Genomic DNA, 14729 nt, shown 5'->3' with positions numbered 1-14729 from the left:
TAAACATTTCCCAACCTTCTGTTTTGACTGTGGTGCCTGCTTTGAATGTAAGTATTACATTTCACTGTTCAAGAAAGTATTAGAGAATTACAAGTAGTTGCTGTTCTATAGGAAAAATAACACTGATTTCAGTCAGGGAAATTCTAGAACTTAACATTCTTTTGGAATTTATCTAGCAGCTCTGCTCCAGTAGCAATCAAAATTTTAGGTTAAAAATACTATGACCTAGGTGCCAATTTAATTACTGCCTTTTTGAACAATACACCAATTTCTAGACTCAAGTTCCCACTGCAGAATTGGCATTCCTGTATATTGTGACTAAGACAGCAGATGTCAGGCCTAGTTGACCTAAGCTGAACTTGAAAAGCTAAACAAGGATCTGGTTAATACTGGGATAGGAGACCATCAAGGAGTCCCAAGGTTTTGTAAGACTGGGAAGTAAAAAAACATATAGGAAGAGGTCAGTGGTAATGACCTCAATATTGTTGCCAAGAAAGCAAGATGGATGTGTCTGTGTAATCATGTCCATGTAAGCATCAGAAGTGGAGTTTGATTTGAGGGAGAATTTATTTTTTGTATTGTCATGAATTAGAAATTAAAAATCTTTTGTCTGTTGATATAACTGTTTTAAATGTTTAAGTAAACATGTTTTCAGTAAAGTGTCAGTTTAACAGACCTCGATGAAATGGACTTCATATGCAATGGACAAAATTTCCACTGTATTTATGTCATCTTATCATTACAGAAATTTGCATAATTTATGTAACAACATCACCACAGATGATATCCTCTCTGATTTAACACAGTTGGCAGTAATGGACACAGCCTCTCTCTAGCTGTTCCAGTAAATCAAGGTTTCATTTGTATATATGGCACATAATTCAAGTAATAAATAGTAACTGCATTTGAAGGTATAACAGGAGGGCATCATCAGTAGAACATTCAGTAAACAAAGTTGTTGTTCTCCCCTTGAGCCCAACATAATAAAAAGGTACAGAGTCCTGCCAAGTGAATTGCCATTATTTCTTTAAATAGCTTAAAAATATAATTAATATGCTGCAATTGCTATTTTAGCAGATCAGTGTGAAACAAGAAATTACATTTACTGATGTGGCTGAGCAGCAGAAACGGGACAAAAAGCTAATGCGAGAAGGTATAGATATGCAAAAAAAGAAGAAAAGAAAGCAGCGTTCTCCAGCAAAGGTAAGACAATTAATTAAAGACCTGGTAATTAAGGTGCATGGTGCATGGAATCCATCCATTCCACTGGAAATAATATCTGACAATAGTAGATTCACCTAATAGTAGCTCCAAAGCAAAGCAAAAAGATATTCATAGCATGTTTCTTTAACCTTCTTTTCACAGCACATGTCTTTGGCGTACTGTCACATCTGCCTCCTCAGGCGACTCCTTCTCTAAATATTTTTTCTATAACTATGCAGTACTAGAGATCATTTACCAATGAATATTTAGATGAATAACACAGCTTTAATAGGAACTTAGTATTAAGATGAATTAAATAACACTGTATTTTATGAATTTTATTTTTATTCATACAGTGCATTAGTGCTGAAATTAATCATTGAGTATTTTTGAAATGAAGTAATTGCCTTACAGTGAAAAGGTGCTATTCATAGATGTAGTAATTTGAAAGAAATTGTGTAGATCTGAAACTTATTATTTAAGGTTTTGCATTTTGAGTTTCCTTTCATTAACTGAGGCAAAAACGTATGAGACCTTGAGAATGAAACACATATTTTTTAATTCAAACTCACTGTTACACTGTGGTCATTTGCAAATATGAACTCCAATTATTTGTCCTCATTAATTTCCACTCAGCAGTATGTCCTAAGTGGCAAGTTTCATACTGTGAGGTTTAAGCTTGAGAATGTCAAATGTTGTCTCTGTTCAAAATAATTACTGAAAATAATTGTTGAAAATATTTCTCCTGTTTAATTCAGTTTCTAAAGTTTTCATTAAATGGATGAAGCACTAGTTAAACATTTCATATGGCTGTTTCATTCATAATCTGAAAATACTGAAAGAACCGTTTTCTCCTTTTTCATTTGATGTATTGCCCTTCAAACTTTGTTAGTATTGTATAAATTAGGTTTCAAAATTGACTGCAAAAAGTGGCATCTGAGTGCTACTTGAAGAGGTCTTTTTTTACATTGGCTTTGAAGATTATAATTTAATCTAATTAGAGCATGACAGTTAATATGCATTCCACTGTATTTCATGTGTGTGGTTGGAGATTAAGAGTCCCCAGCCTTTAGATTTGTGTTTTTAAAAGAGTAGCTTTTTGTGAAAGTGATATCCTATGATACTGCTTTGTTAGTAATAGGGAAAGACAAAATTCATGGTTCTCACATAAGGTTAAAGATAACATGGACTGAGGTGGTTTGTCTAGCTGCTTCTGCTGGCCAGAGAAGGAGGCAGGAGAAGTTGAGCAAGGTGAACCAACATACTGCTTATTCATGAACATGTAATTAAGACTAAAAAACCTGGCTATCTTAGCTTGGTGTTTCACTGAGAGAAATCTTACAATTTCACTAAAAATCTGCAAGTAAAATTACCAAGTTACATACCATGTTATGTATGTATACTATGGCTATATCAAAAACAAAATAAAACAAAAACAACTTTGGAGTTGGTGGGTATTTTTCAAGTTCTAAGCAAAGAAAAAAGAGTTCCTCTATTTTGTAGTTTATTTTGCTGCTTGTTTTTTCTTAGGTCTACCAAAAAGGTCATTTAAAGTTGCTGTATGATGCCACTATTAGGAGAAAAAAATGTTACAGCAGCAATAAGATTAACAAGTTTCTAGCTTTTCTATTTCATCTGATTATTTACATGTTCATATATATAACAAACACTAAAAAGATAATGTTTTGTTATGTCACCAAAGGAAATAATTGCAGTCATCCTTGTTTATAAACTCCCTAGATATTTTGCATTGTGGTTTGATACTAAAGTGCTTAATTTCCCCCTATTGAATTTGAATTTACATTGAATATAATTATTCAGAAATTAATGTGAGACTGAATTTTGCCGTTTTAAAAATAGATCCTTACAATAAATGAGGATGGATCACTTGGTCTGAAAACTACCAAATCTCATATTTGTGAGCATTGTAATGCTGCCTTTAGAACCAACTACCATTTACAAAGACATGTCTTCATTCATACAGGTACTGCTTGAATTTAAATTGTTTCTTTTATTATCAATCTGAAACAATTGACTGAATAATGAATATAAAGTAATGTATACTCTAGATTCCAAAGTGCAGGACATCTGGCATCTAAGCTTAGGTATTTCATGCACCAAGGTGTCAAAAAATACCAGAGAGAATTAGTGCCCTTATTGTTAATTTGATATATATAGTGTTGCTCTTATACAGAGATGCTATATATTTACAAGCAACCTACTTTCTGATTTTGCTTTGTTTATAAAATAGGCTCTGGATTTTTACTTGGCCGATGAAGGGTTTAAATGTATATTGTATAGTGTCTCAGGAGCACTATTTTATCCCAGATAATTTAGGTAGACTTTTTATATTAAAATATTTTGGGGTCACTTGGATACTGGCTTCCAGTAGTCTACTGTTTTATTTCTCAACAGAGTATTTAGAAATGAATGTTTGTAGCTTTTAACTTACAGATGTGGAATTATATTGTTTAAGGTGAAAAACCATTTCAGTGCAATCAGTGCGAGATGCGTTTCATACAGAAGTACCTGCTACAGAGACATGAGAAGATTCATACTGGTGAGTATAGTGCCTTGAGTATCTTTGCTGATGTGTTTAAAAATTGTTCCCAAATCATGGCCAGGTTTGGGGTGATTTAACAGCTTTGTTTTAATATATGAAAGAATTTAGGTGTACAATTTAGTTTGCATTTTTGAATTGCTGAAAAACTGATAACTGGTATGAATACTGCTTGGGAAATATTTACTGTTGGGTAAGTGATAAACAGGAATATTCTAAAAAATGTATAGGCCAAGTGCCTGTTGCCTAGGCGTTTGCACCTTGTTTTTACAAACTTTCATATAGAAAATTAAAAATGAGGTAGAGATTTAGCAAAAGACAGTAGAAGTAAAAAGACCCAAACTTAAAAGTTTGGTTACATTTGTCCCTTTAAAAAATCTGCTTCAGGAAAACCACATTTTCTAAACAGGCTTGGCTTTAGTAGGTTTTTGGCATTTTGGTGCATGCCTTTTCATTGCTTCCATAAATATTTAGGAATACAGTCCCCTTGGACTTCTAGATGCCAATTTTCAGACTCTTTTTCTGAAAAGTAGAACTTGCACATAAGCTAAGTGTTGCTTGGTGAGATATTTCATATTTGTAAAATTACTAATGCTTAGTTTTTTGTTTTGGTCTGTATGTAAACCTTGAGAAATGCAACAGCATTTTTTTTTCACAGTGAAGTTGTCTGCACAAGTCTTGGAATGCTTGCATCTTAGTTTTAATGGGTTTGCAGTTTGACTTATCTTGACTCCTCTGTTTTTTCCAAGCTATGCTTAATTTTTGTCTTTTTTCCTGGCTTTCTTCTACTGCTGTTCTTCAATATTGTTGCTATCCACTTAGTTAAACAATTGGTATAACTACATAATAAGTATTTAAACATACAGGGTTTTTTTTTTCAAAAACTAATTTTCTACTCAGTACACTAGTGATATGTGAGCATTCTGCAGAGTCAATTGAAATGATCAGCATGTATGTTTGACATAATAAATACTTCTCCTCCAACAGATTTCCAACATTTAGAAAGAGGAAGAATTGTCTAAAATGTATTCTAGGTGCCACTTGTGAAAATATTTTAGACTCATTCAGATAAATTATTCAGATTATTTTTAAATATGCATAAACCAGCTTAATTTGTACAATTTATTAGAATACAGTGGTACCTCTACTTACAAACGCCCCTACTTACGAATTTTTCGAGATATGACCAGCTCCGGCCCCAAAAAATTACCTCTACTTACGAACCGGATCCGCGGCCATTTTCCCTGCTGCCACGTCGCGGCTTCCTGTGGGCGAGATTGCGGTAGCAAGGAGACGTTTGGTGAGGCTTGTGGTGTGTTTTGTGGCGTTTGGAAGGTTTTTGTGGCGTTTGGAAGGTTTTTGAGGTTTAAAAATAAAATGCATATGTTTCAGAACTGTTTAGCCGTATTTACATCGAACCTTATGGGGGAAATTTACCTCGGGGTGCGACCAAATTCGGAGGGCGGATTAGCTGTATTTACATTGAACCTTATGGGGAAATTTGCCTCGTGGTGCAGCCAAATTCAGAGGGCGGAACGGATTAACCGGATTTACATTGAACCTTATGGGAAACTTTACCTCGACTTGAGACCAACTCGAGTTGCAACCAGAGTCACGGAACGGATTAAGTTCGTAACTAGAGGTACCACTGTATATGCTTTTCTAATTTATGAAGAAAAATCTCATAACACCCAACAAGAAAGTAATATTTTACTTGGAAGAGATGGTGACATGAAAGGAGTAGGATCCAGCTACAATGGAATTCATAATCTATTTATGACAGGCAAGCATCACTGGGAAAGCCAGTTAAGAATTAGAAACTTGCTTTAATAAACCTGCAATTCCAATATATTAGTCTGTAGTGGTACATGATGTGTTTTGTAACAAGAAACTTGCAGTGTTTCTCCTCTAAGATAGTAATAGCTAAGCTATGCAGTGCTTTTGACTTGATTTCTAAAACGTGCTTCAGAATGTGCTGGAAAGCAAATACACTAAAGTAGAGCCACCTTTTCCTTGGATTTTGCAGCTGCTCTAGTATTGAGACAGTAGCAACATTCATGCTTTCATGCACTCCAAAGCATCCTTTGGAGGCAGAATCCAAAGTGCTACACAGAATGATAATAAAAATCAGCCATAGGAAGCTTCAATCAGAAACAAAGAAGGAAGTGTGATTTACTTTTCCCTGCTGATCCTTTTTCCTCCCAAAATAGTATCTTGAGGATGTTCCTTTTCTTGTAGAGAGAAAAAAGTTGGGGATCAGTACCCTTACAATACATTTAAATGGGGGAAGATAGCTTAGGAAAGATACTAGATTTGCTGCCCTTTCCTGCATTCCTACTTAAAGCTGGTTGTTGTTGTTTAAAAAAAGAAATACTAAAATCCTGAGGTATGCAATATGTACAATTGTCATAGATATATTAGGACCATAGAAAGTATCTAATATCAGGTAAGACTATTAATCCATCAACTGTGTGGCAAAAATTCTCTAGATTCTTTTCCAGTACTTCTTTGCAAATGTTTTTGATTAGAGAGATCTGGAATATATAACCTGTAACCTTCTGTATGTGAAATTATACCTCAATATTTTACTTGCATTTAATTTAGATTTCAAGGGCAATGTCACTGAAATTCAGTGCATAATTAAAATGTATTTTATATTTATAAATCTTTTTGTTTTCTGAGTATGTTTAGATTTTGGTTCTCCTTTTATATGTAGGAGTTTCAATATTGCCTTCTAAATACAGTGGTACCTCAGTTCACGAACTTAATTCGTTCCGCGACTCTGGTCGTGACCCGAATCAAATTTCCCCATAAGGTTCAATGTAATTACGGTTAATCCGTTCTGAACCATATGTGTTTTTTTTTTAAAACCGCAAAAATATGAAACAAAATACAGTACGAAGAGAGAGAACGCTAACCTTGCTCGACGCGACTTCTGGCGTGGAGAACAGGAAGGCAGGTGGGGAGGCGGTTATTGCTTGGAGGGAGAGTCCCCCTCCCTACAGGAAGCCGCGACCACGTGTCACGGCAGGGAAAATGGCCGCGGATCCTGTTCATCACCCAATCCGGCGTTCGCGAATGGAGGCAAAATTTTGCAAACGGAGCTGTTCATGACCCGAATTGGTCGTGAACAGAAGCATTCGTGAACCGAGGTACCACTGTAGTTTTAAAGAAATACTTCTGTTTCATTTTTTATCCTCCAACAGGGTAACAGATCCCAAATTTTAGCTGAGGTACAACAGTAGTCTACTCTTTCTAATTACCTCAACCACATAGATGAGCAGGAATAAACTGTAGTGAGTTTCAAGCTTATAAACTCCAACTCTTCTTTTTTTCCCTTTGCATATAGTTCTCAGAATATTTTGAAGGGCTGTCCTATGTAAAAAGTCTTAGTTGTGAATTAGGATTCTGCTTATTCTGGAAGATCAGTTTGATAACTGTGAATGCTTCTTGATTATATGTAATCTGCCTGTTCAGGTAGTGGCTATGGCAAGGGGTACATTTGCACTATTACATTTAGTACCTTTCCCAAGTTGGTATAATATAATTCATATCACAATTATGTAGAACACTACCATAGTTACCGATGGTTTCTGTTGCAGCTTTACATTATAACGTGTACATTAGAGTAGCACATTGTAATAGGTTGGCTGCTAAATGGTACATAGAGATAACTAGGCTACAAAATTCAGGGGCTAACTAGATGGTAACAGAGTTTTTCGTATCTCTTTGCTGCCATCTAGTGATTGCCAAGATTTTGGTCACTTAAATATGATATGATTATTCTGTTGTAATTTTTAATGCTTGGGTCAGTGGGACTCCCCACTTTATTGAAGAAAAAAGTTGCCATCAAAATTAACTCTAAATCTTATAGAATCTCAGTAGCCTATATGGTACTGTGGCAAAGCAAGGGATTGACTCCACTGTTAGAGACCCACCTCTCTAGTTGGATGAGGAAATAATACTTGAAGGAATAATTAAAAATTGCTTACTTTCCAAGTACCAAATTGAAATATGATAGCTGCACTTAAATTTTGTATGCTTAACTACTATTCTTATGGTTTTCTTTTCCACATAATAAGCACTCAGTGGTCTGTCTCTCAGATCACATTTCCTTTAAATTCATCCAACCAAATCCTACATAGTTCAGTGGCTTTCAGCTGCTCTCCACTTTTTCTGTTGCTTCTGATTTCCAAGCTGAGTTACTTTCCAGACCTGTACTTCATTCTCCATCTTCCTAAAACTCTTGGGCCCTGGGTTCTACTGCCTGCTTGAGGTTTTCATGAAAGTCTTCAGCACTGAGCTCCAGATTTTTTAACACCCCCCACCCCAGTCTAAGGATGTTCTTAGAGTGGAAGCCTTGCTCTTTTTCCTCTTTTGGCTTCCTTTAGTCATAAACAACTCCTCTGTCATGTACCATTTGACCTTACTAATATTTTCTTGTTTAAAGACTTGACCAGAATCTTTGACTAATCATATTCCTTATTGGCCTTGTAATTACTAATGTTAATCCCTTGACTAATCCACATGGTTCCTTCAAGCTACAGCTTGAAATTGCCCTTCCCTAGCAACTCTACTCAAGGCAGTTATGGTCTTTTATCCAATATAGGATAACATAACTAGCTGTCTGGTATATTCAGGCGACAACATAACTCATTCCCAGATCTCTCTCAGAATAGAATGATTACAGTATATAAACCAGAATAAATACCATGTTTCTTCATAATCTCACACCAAGGTTAGTGAGACTACACTGCTAATATATCTAAATGGAATGTGGTGTGATTCACATAGCATATTGAATCTTTGTGTGAACCATGGATTCTAAACCTTGGTTTATGATACTTATAATGTATTCATTTTATGTATGAATCTGGTTATGCCTCTGACTGCTGAGATCGCTTGGCAATTTGCAATACAATACAATCCTTAGAACGTTGTGTGGATCTTTTCTAATTAAGTATTAGTTTTTAATTATGTAAAACTCTAATAAAAATATTATAAAAAAAGAATGTTGTGTAGATGCATCCAAATATGGTTCATTCTATAAACCATGGTTAAAACAGTTTAGGAGAGGAACACAATCTGAGACACAAGTGCTGCATACTGGTAGTCCTCGACTTATGACCACAGTTGGGATTGGAACGTCCATTACTAAGCGATGCGGTCATTAATGAGTCACACCCAATTTTATGGCATTTTTTGCCATGGTTGTTAAGTGAATCACAGCAGACATTAAGTGAATCATGTGTCATTAAGCAAATCTGGCTTTCCCCATTGACTTTGCTTGTCAGAAGCCCCCTGTGAAGGTTGCAAATGGCGATCACATGACCCAGGGATGCTGCAACCATTGTAAATACATGCTGGTTGCCAAGCACCCAAATTTTGATCACGTGACCGTGGGGATGCTGTGACAGTTGTAAGTGTGAGGACCGGTCGTAAGTAACTTTTTCAGCACTGTCATAGCTTTGAACAGTCGTTAAACAAATGGTTGTAAGTCAAGGGCTACCTGTATGCTCTTTGAAAACCTTGCATGCAGTCCCTTGATATGTTCTGTTACTTTCACTGTAACAGGAAGGGGAAATGATCAAATATGCAATTAGAGAATAATCACATTAATGATATATAATTTTACTTGCATGTAAACAAAATAAAAGTCTGAATGGGGTTGGCAACAAATAAATGTAATTAATAAGTACATTTTGTTTTTGATCTGGTCTTTTTGGCATACAGTTACTAGCACATGCTCAATTATGGCTCTTGGACTAGAAAAGTGAATTTTTCAGCGAAAGCTGCAGCACAGGTGAACTGAAATCCCTGGATTTAAGTCAGCTCAATTATTTTTAAATCAATGAGACTGAATTGGCTTAATCCCAAATTATTTATTATTATGTAAAGGATTAAGCTAAACCAAGATAACACATTTTATGGAAAAGGAAACGAGAGATGAAAAAGGAGATGAAAATTATAAGATGAAAATTATAATTATAAGGAAGGAAATTAGTATTAAATCTTTATTTAGAATAACAGGACAAGTGGTATTAGGCTTCCTAAATAATTCATTGGTGGCAAAATAAATCCTTTGTCTGGATTTTTTAAAAAGGAATATGTCCAGTGAGTAGCACTTTTCTACAGAACTCTCCAGTAGTGCCAAGACTGAATACAAAATAGTGCTAATCAGTAAGAAATTTCTCTTTTGTTAACATAGAGTTCTAACAGTTGTTTAACATTCAAAGAACATATTCTGTTCTTTGAATGTAAACAGCCACCAGTACTTATCCAGTATTTGTTACTGGATTTATCTTTACAGATATTTTTTCCAAAGCCCTTACTGTATTTTGCTTTTTGGACCATTCCATGCCATATAAAAAACTTAGAGTTTCATTGTGACTTCTTATCATGAGTAAATTTTATTTTTAAAAGTGATGACATACCAAAGCTTCACATTTACATCACTTTGCTCACCATGTCCCACATATTCAACAGAGTCATCATCACTAGAATCATCAGTACTATCCTTCACTCTATCTTAACAAATATTATTTACCATAGAATACTATAAAAATTTATCTGGAATAAGAAGCACACGATCAAGAATAGCAGTGACAGCCAACATGGTATTTGCATTCAAGGTAACTCTGTACATATATTGTGGTTCTGCAGTGAATCACTACAAACAGTAGGTAGTTGGTTGTACTTATTGTACGGTATGATAAAGGCAAGTGTTTGGCATTTCAAAGAATACACTTCAGTGAACCTATATTTCAAAATCCAAGATACTCTTAATATCAAATTTGTTATGGTATGATTACTTTTGACACTTGTAACTTGATAACTGATGTCCAGAGAAGACTTCCATCTAGGTTTATAATCCAATTCCTGCAATATGCTGCAGGGATTGTTTGTTGAAAAAAGCACCATAACAGCATCTATCCACTTTCATGAGGGAGAATTTGCCTTGTGAAAAATTCTAGAGAAAAGTCTCTCTTTTCCTGTTTTTTATTTCAAATAATGCGATTTCTCCTCCAAATTCTGCCATGGAACAGCCCATCTTTCCCACAGAAACTTTTCTTCCCCTCCCTGAGTTAAATATAGGTGTGACGGTATAAAAATGCATTTGATTTTGGTTTCAAAAGTTTTCTTCACTAATTTTTAAATTAAATAATGGTTCTCATCAAGCTTTCCTACTCAAATATTTCATTTCTTTTGGTCTATGAATTTTGATTATGTGCCATCAAGTCATTTTCAACTCCTAGCAACCACATAGGTAGATTTTCTCCAGGATGAACTGTCCCTAGCCTGGTCTTTCAGGTCTTCCAACAGTGCACTCATCACCACTGTAACTGAGTCCATCCACCTTGCTGCTAGTCGTCCTCTTCTTCTCTTTCCTTCCACATTTCCCAGCATTAGAGCCTTTTCCAGAGGGCTACAGTGGGGCAAAAAAGTATTTAGTCAGCCACCAATTGTGCAAGTTCTCCCACTAAAAAGATGAGAGAGGCCTGTAATTTTCATCATAGGTATACCTCAACTATGAGAGACAAAATGAGAAAAAAAATCCAGAAAATCACATTGTCTGATTTTTAAAGAATTTATTTGCAAATCATGGTGGAAAATAAGTATTTGGTCACCCACAAACAAGCAGATGTCTGGCTCTCACAGACCTGTAACTACTTTTTTAAGAGGCTCCTCTGACCTCCACTTGTTACCTGTAGTAATGGCACCTGTTTGACCTTGTTATCAGTATAAAAGACACCTGTCCACAACCTCAAACAGTCACACTCCAAACTCCACTATGGCCAAGACCAAAGAGCTGTTGAAGGACACCAGAAACAGAATTGTAGACCTGCACCAGGCTGGGAAGACTGAATCTGCAATAGGCAAGCAGCTTGGTGTGAAGAAATCAACTGTGGGAGCAATAATTAGAAAATGGAAGACATACGAGACACTGATAATCTCCCTCGATCTGGGGCTCCATGCAAGATCTCACCCCGTGGGGTCAAAATGATCACAAGAACGGTGAGCAAAAATCCCAGAACCACACGGGGGGACCTAGTGAATGACCTGCAGAGAGCTGGGACCAAAGTAACAAAGGCTACCATCAGTAACACACTACGCCGCCAGGGACTCAAATCCTGCAGTGCCAGATGTGTCCCCCTGCTTAAGCCAGTACATGTCTGGGCCTGTCTGAAGTTTGCTAGAGAGCATTTGGATGATCCAGAAGAGGATTGGGAGAATGTCATATGGTCAGATGAAACCAAAGTAGAACGTTTTGGTCTAAACTCAACTCGTCGTGTTTGGAGGAGAAAGAATGGTGAGCTGCATCCAAAGAACACCATACCTACTGTGAAGCATGGAGGTGGAAACATCATGCTTTGGGGCTGTTTTTCTGCAAAGGGACCAGGACGACTGATCCGTGTAAAGGAAAGAATGAATGGGGCCATGTATCATGAGATTTTGAGTGAACACCTCCTTCCATCAGCAAGGGCATTGAAGATGAAACGTGGCTGGGTCTTTCAGCATGACAGTGATCCCAAGCACACCGTCCGGGCAACGAAGGAGTGGCTTCGTAAGAAGCATTTCAAGGTCCTGGAGTGGCCTAGCCAGTCTCCAGATCTCGACCCCATGGAAAACCTTTGGAGGGAGTTGAAAGTCCGTGTTGCCCAGCGACAGCCCCAAAACATCACTGCTCTAGAGGAGATCTGCATGGAGGAATGGGCCAAAATACCAGCAACAGTGTGTGAAAACCTTGTGAAGACTTACAGAAAACGTTTGACCTCTGTCGTTGCCAACAAAGGATATATAACAAAGTATTGAGATGAACTTTTGATATTGACCAAATACTTATTTTCCACCGTGATTTGCAAATAAATTCTTTAAAAATCAGACAATGTGATTTTCTGGATTTTTTCCCCCATTTTGTCTCTCATAGTTGAGGTATACCTATGATGAAAATTACAGGCCTCTCTCATCTTTTTAGTGGGAGAACTTGCACAATTGGTGGCTGACTAAATACTTTTTTGCCCCACTGTAGGTCTTCACATAATATGTCCAAAGTAGGATAATTTTGAGCCTGATAACTTGTGCCTTGAGTGAGATACTAGCTTTGAATAGTAATCTCTTTGCCTGACTTATGACATATTTTCAATGATGATTTTGAATTGTAAATTATTTTACAGTTTATTATATATTACAGCTATTATGCACTTTAAGTTACTAGAAGCAGAATTAGACCTAATGTCAATAAATATAAAAGTATAATTTTGAAGACATAAAGTTATTTCCAGTATTTTACAATTTCAGATTAGAACTTGCAACTAGAAGAAAAATACAAGTATTAATTTTTATTCCATTGGGAGCTGCTATCTCTGTGAAAAATAGAGAGTAAAGTACAACTGGAGATCAGAAATGTATAGTGCTACCTGATCACTATACAGGTGAATTAGATTAGCAGATAGTCAAAAAGAAATTCGTGAAAATCTAATTTTTCCCTTAAATGTTTGGCTTTCAGTTGTTGGAGTAGTTTTGAAAATACAGAACAATTGTCACTGTTTAAAGAATTGATATTAACAGACTTTAATATCTGTTGTAGATGGTGCACATCTCATTTTTGGGCAAAAAGGACATGTTTTATGGGAAAAAAATAACCATTAGCATATATTTGATAGGTTGAAACTTAGATCCCAGAAGGACATTTTAAAAAAGAGTTTAAAAACTATGGATATAATTCAGTATACATTATGTCTGTGTACATTTTCAAGAAAACCCATGATTTTCACACAACCCTCAAGGACCATGTTTTCTTGATTTGACATGGAATTGCGCCTTTTCTTCAGGAGTAGTTTAAAGAAAGTTCAGAGAAAAACATTGATTAATCTAAAATTATATTAATGATTCTATGCATTTTCTCCAGGAAAGCTGAGGAAGCCAGTGAGTAAATCAGGAATTTACTTTCTTTTCATATTGGCTAATTAAATGTAGAATTGGGATATTTGATTAGTTAACAAGTAACTACAATATATTCAAAGCCAGTATGATTACTTGATCTTTTTACAAAACTGAGAAAGAATAATTGGAAATTTTAAATGCAACAGTTTTGTACAGACATTTACTATTTTTAAACCACTAGGTCATAAAGAATTACTCTCCCCCCTCCTCTCCCTCCACATAGCTCTTTGTGTCAAAAACTATTTAGGAGAGAATATGTGTCTGATACTTTTTTTTACATTTCTAGTTCTGAGGTACATATCTAGTTCTGAGACACCTGAATGAAAATAAATGTATTCAATACTGGTTTTCTTCCAGTATTGGAAGAATATAATGGCATTTTCTTCTTGTCAAGTTTTTTGGTGGTATCTTATTTGTATTTAACAGTAAAAATTACTGAATATTAACATGGAAACATATACATAGATATTATTTCTCATATATTTAGCAATGCTTTCCATTTTTATTCTTAGGTGAGAAACCATTTCGATGTGATGAATGTGGCATGAGGTTCATACAGAAATATCACATGGAAAGACACAAGAGAACTCATAGTGGAGAGAAGCCTTATCAGTGTGAATACTGCTTGCAGGTAATTAGAGAAGGAGAAAAGAAAGATAGAATGAAAATTGTTAGAACTATTTGTCCAATATGACTGCAAGTAATTCATCTTAGTATATCAGGGAAATAAATATAACCAAATGACGAACTTACTCTGCCAGTGCAGGTAGTCCTCATTTAATGTCTACTCATTCACCGACTGTTCAAAATTATGATGCCGCTGAATGAGGGGTACTTACCGCAGGTCCTCGTAGTTGTGGCCATCTCAGCATCCCCACGGTCACATGATCACGATTTGGGTGCTCGGCAGCCAGCTCGCAATTACAACATCGCAGCATCCTGCAGTCACATGATCAACATTTGTGACCTTCACTGCTACCTTCCCACAAGCAAAATCAATGGGGAAGCTGGCAGGAGGCCA

The 14729-nt window shown here is 35.9% G+C and overlaps 1 protein-coding gene across 4 annotated transcripts in view; it reads left to right on the top strand.

Annotated features, from left to right (window-relative positions):
* Positions 1-14729, top strand: part of ZNF148 (zinc finger protein 148) — a 60086-nt gene that overhangs the window by 37197 nt on the left and 8160 nt on the right. For 2 of the 4 annotated variants that reach the window (XM_088146463.1, XM_088146462.1), the window contains 4 exons: positions 1075-1203; positions 3064-3187; positions 3680-3763; positions 14221-14339. In XM_088146463.1, the coding sequence (XP_088002589.1) occupies positions 1075-1203; positions 3064-3187; positions 3680-3763; positions 14221-14339 (456 nt within the window). The remainder of the gene's footprint in view (positions 1-1074; positions 1204-3063; positions 3188-3679; positions 3764-14220; positions 14340-14729) is intronic. The other 2 variants (XM_088146464.1, XM_088146465.1) reach the window with 2 other exon arrangements.

This window comes from Python bivittatus, unplaced genomic scaffold, assembly GCF_059951505.1.
Source record: "Python bivittatus isolate LINGU-HERP-01145 unplaced genomic scaffold, Pbiv_v1 ctg000480_np1212, whole genome shotgun sequence".
Taxonomy (NCBI): domain Eukaryota; kingdom Metazoa; phylum Chordata; class Lepidosauria; order Squamata; family Pythonidae; genus Python; species Python bivittatus.
Note: the sequence above shows the minus strand (reverse complement) of the source record. Positions and strands in the feature narration are given on the sequence as shown.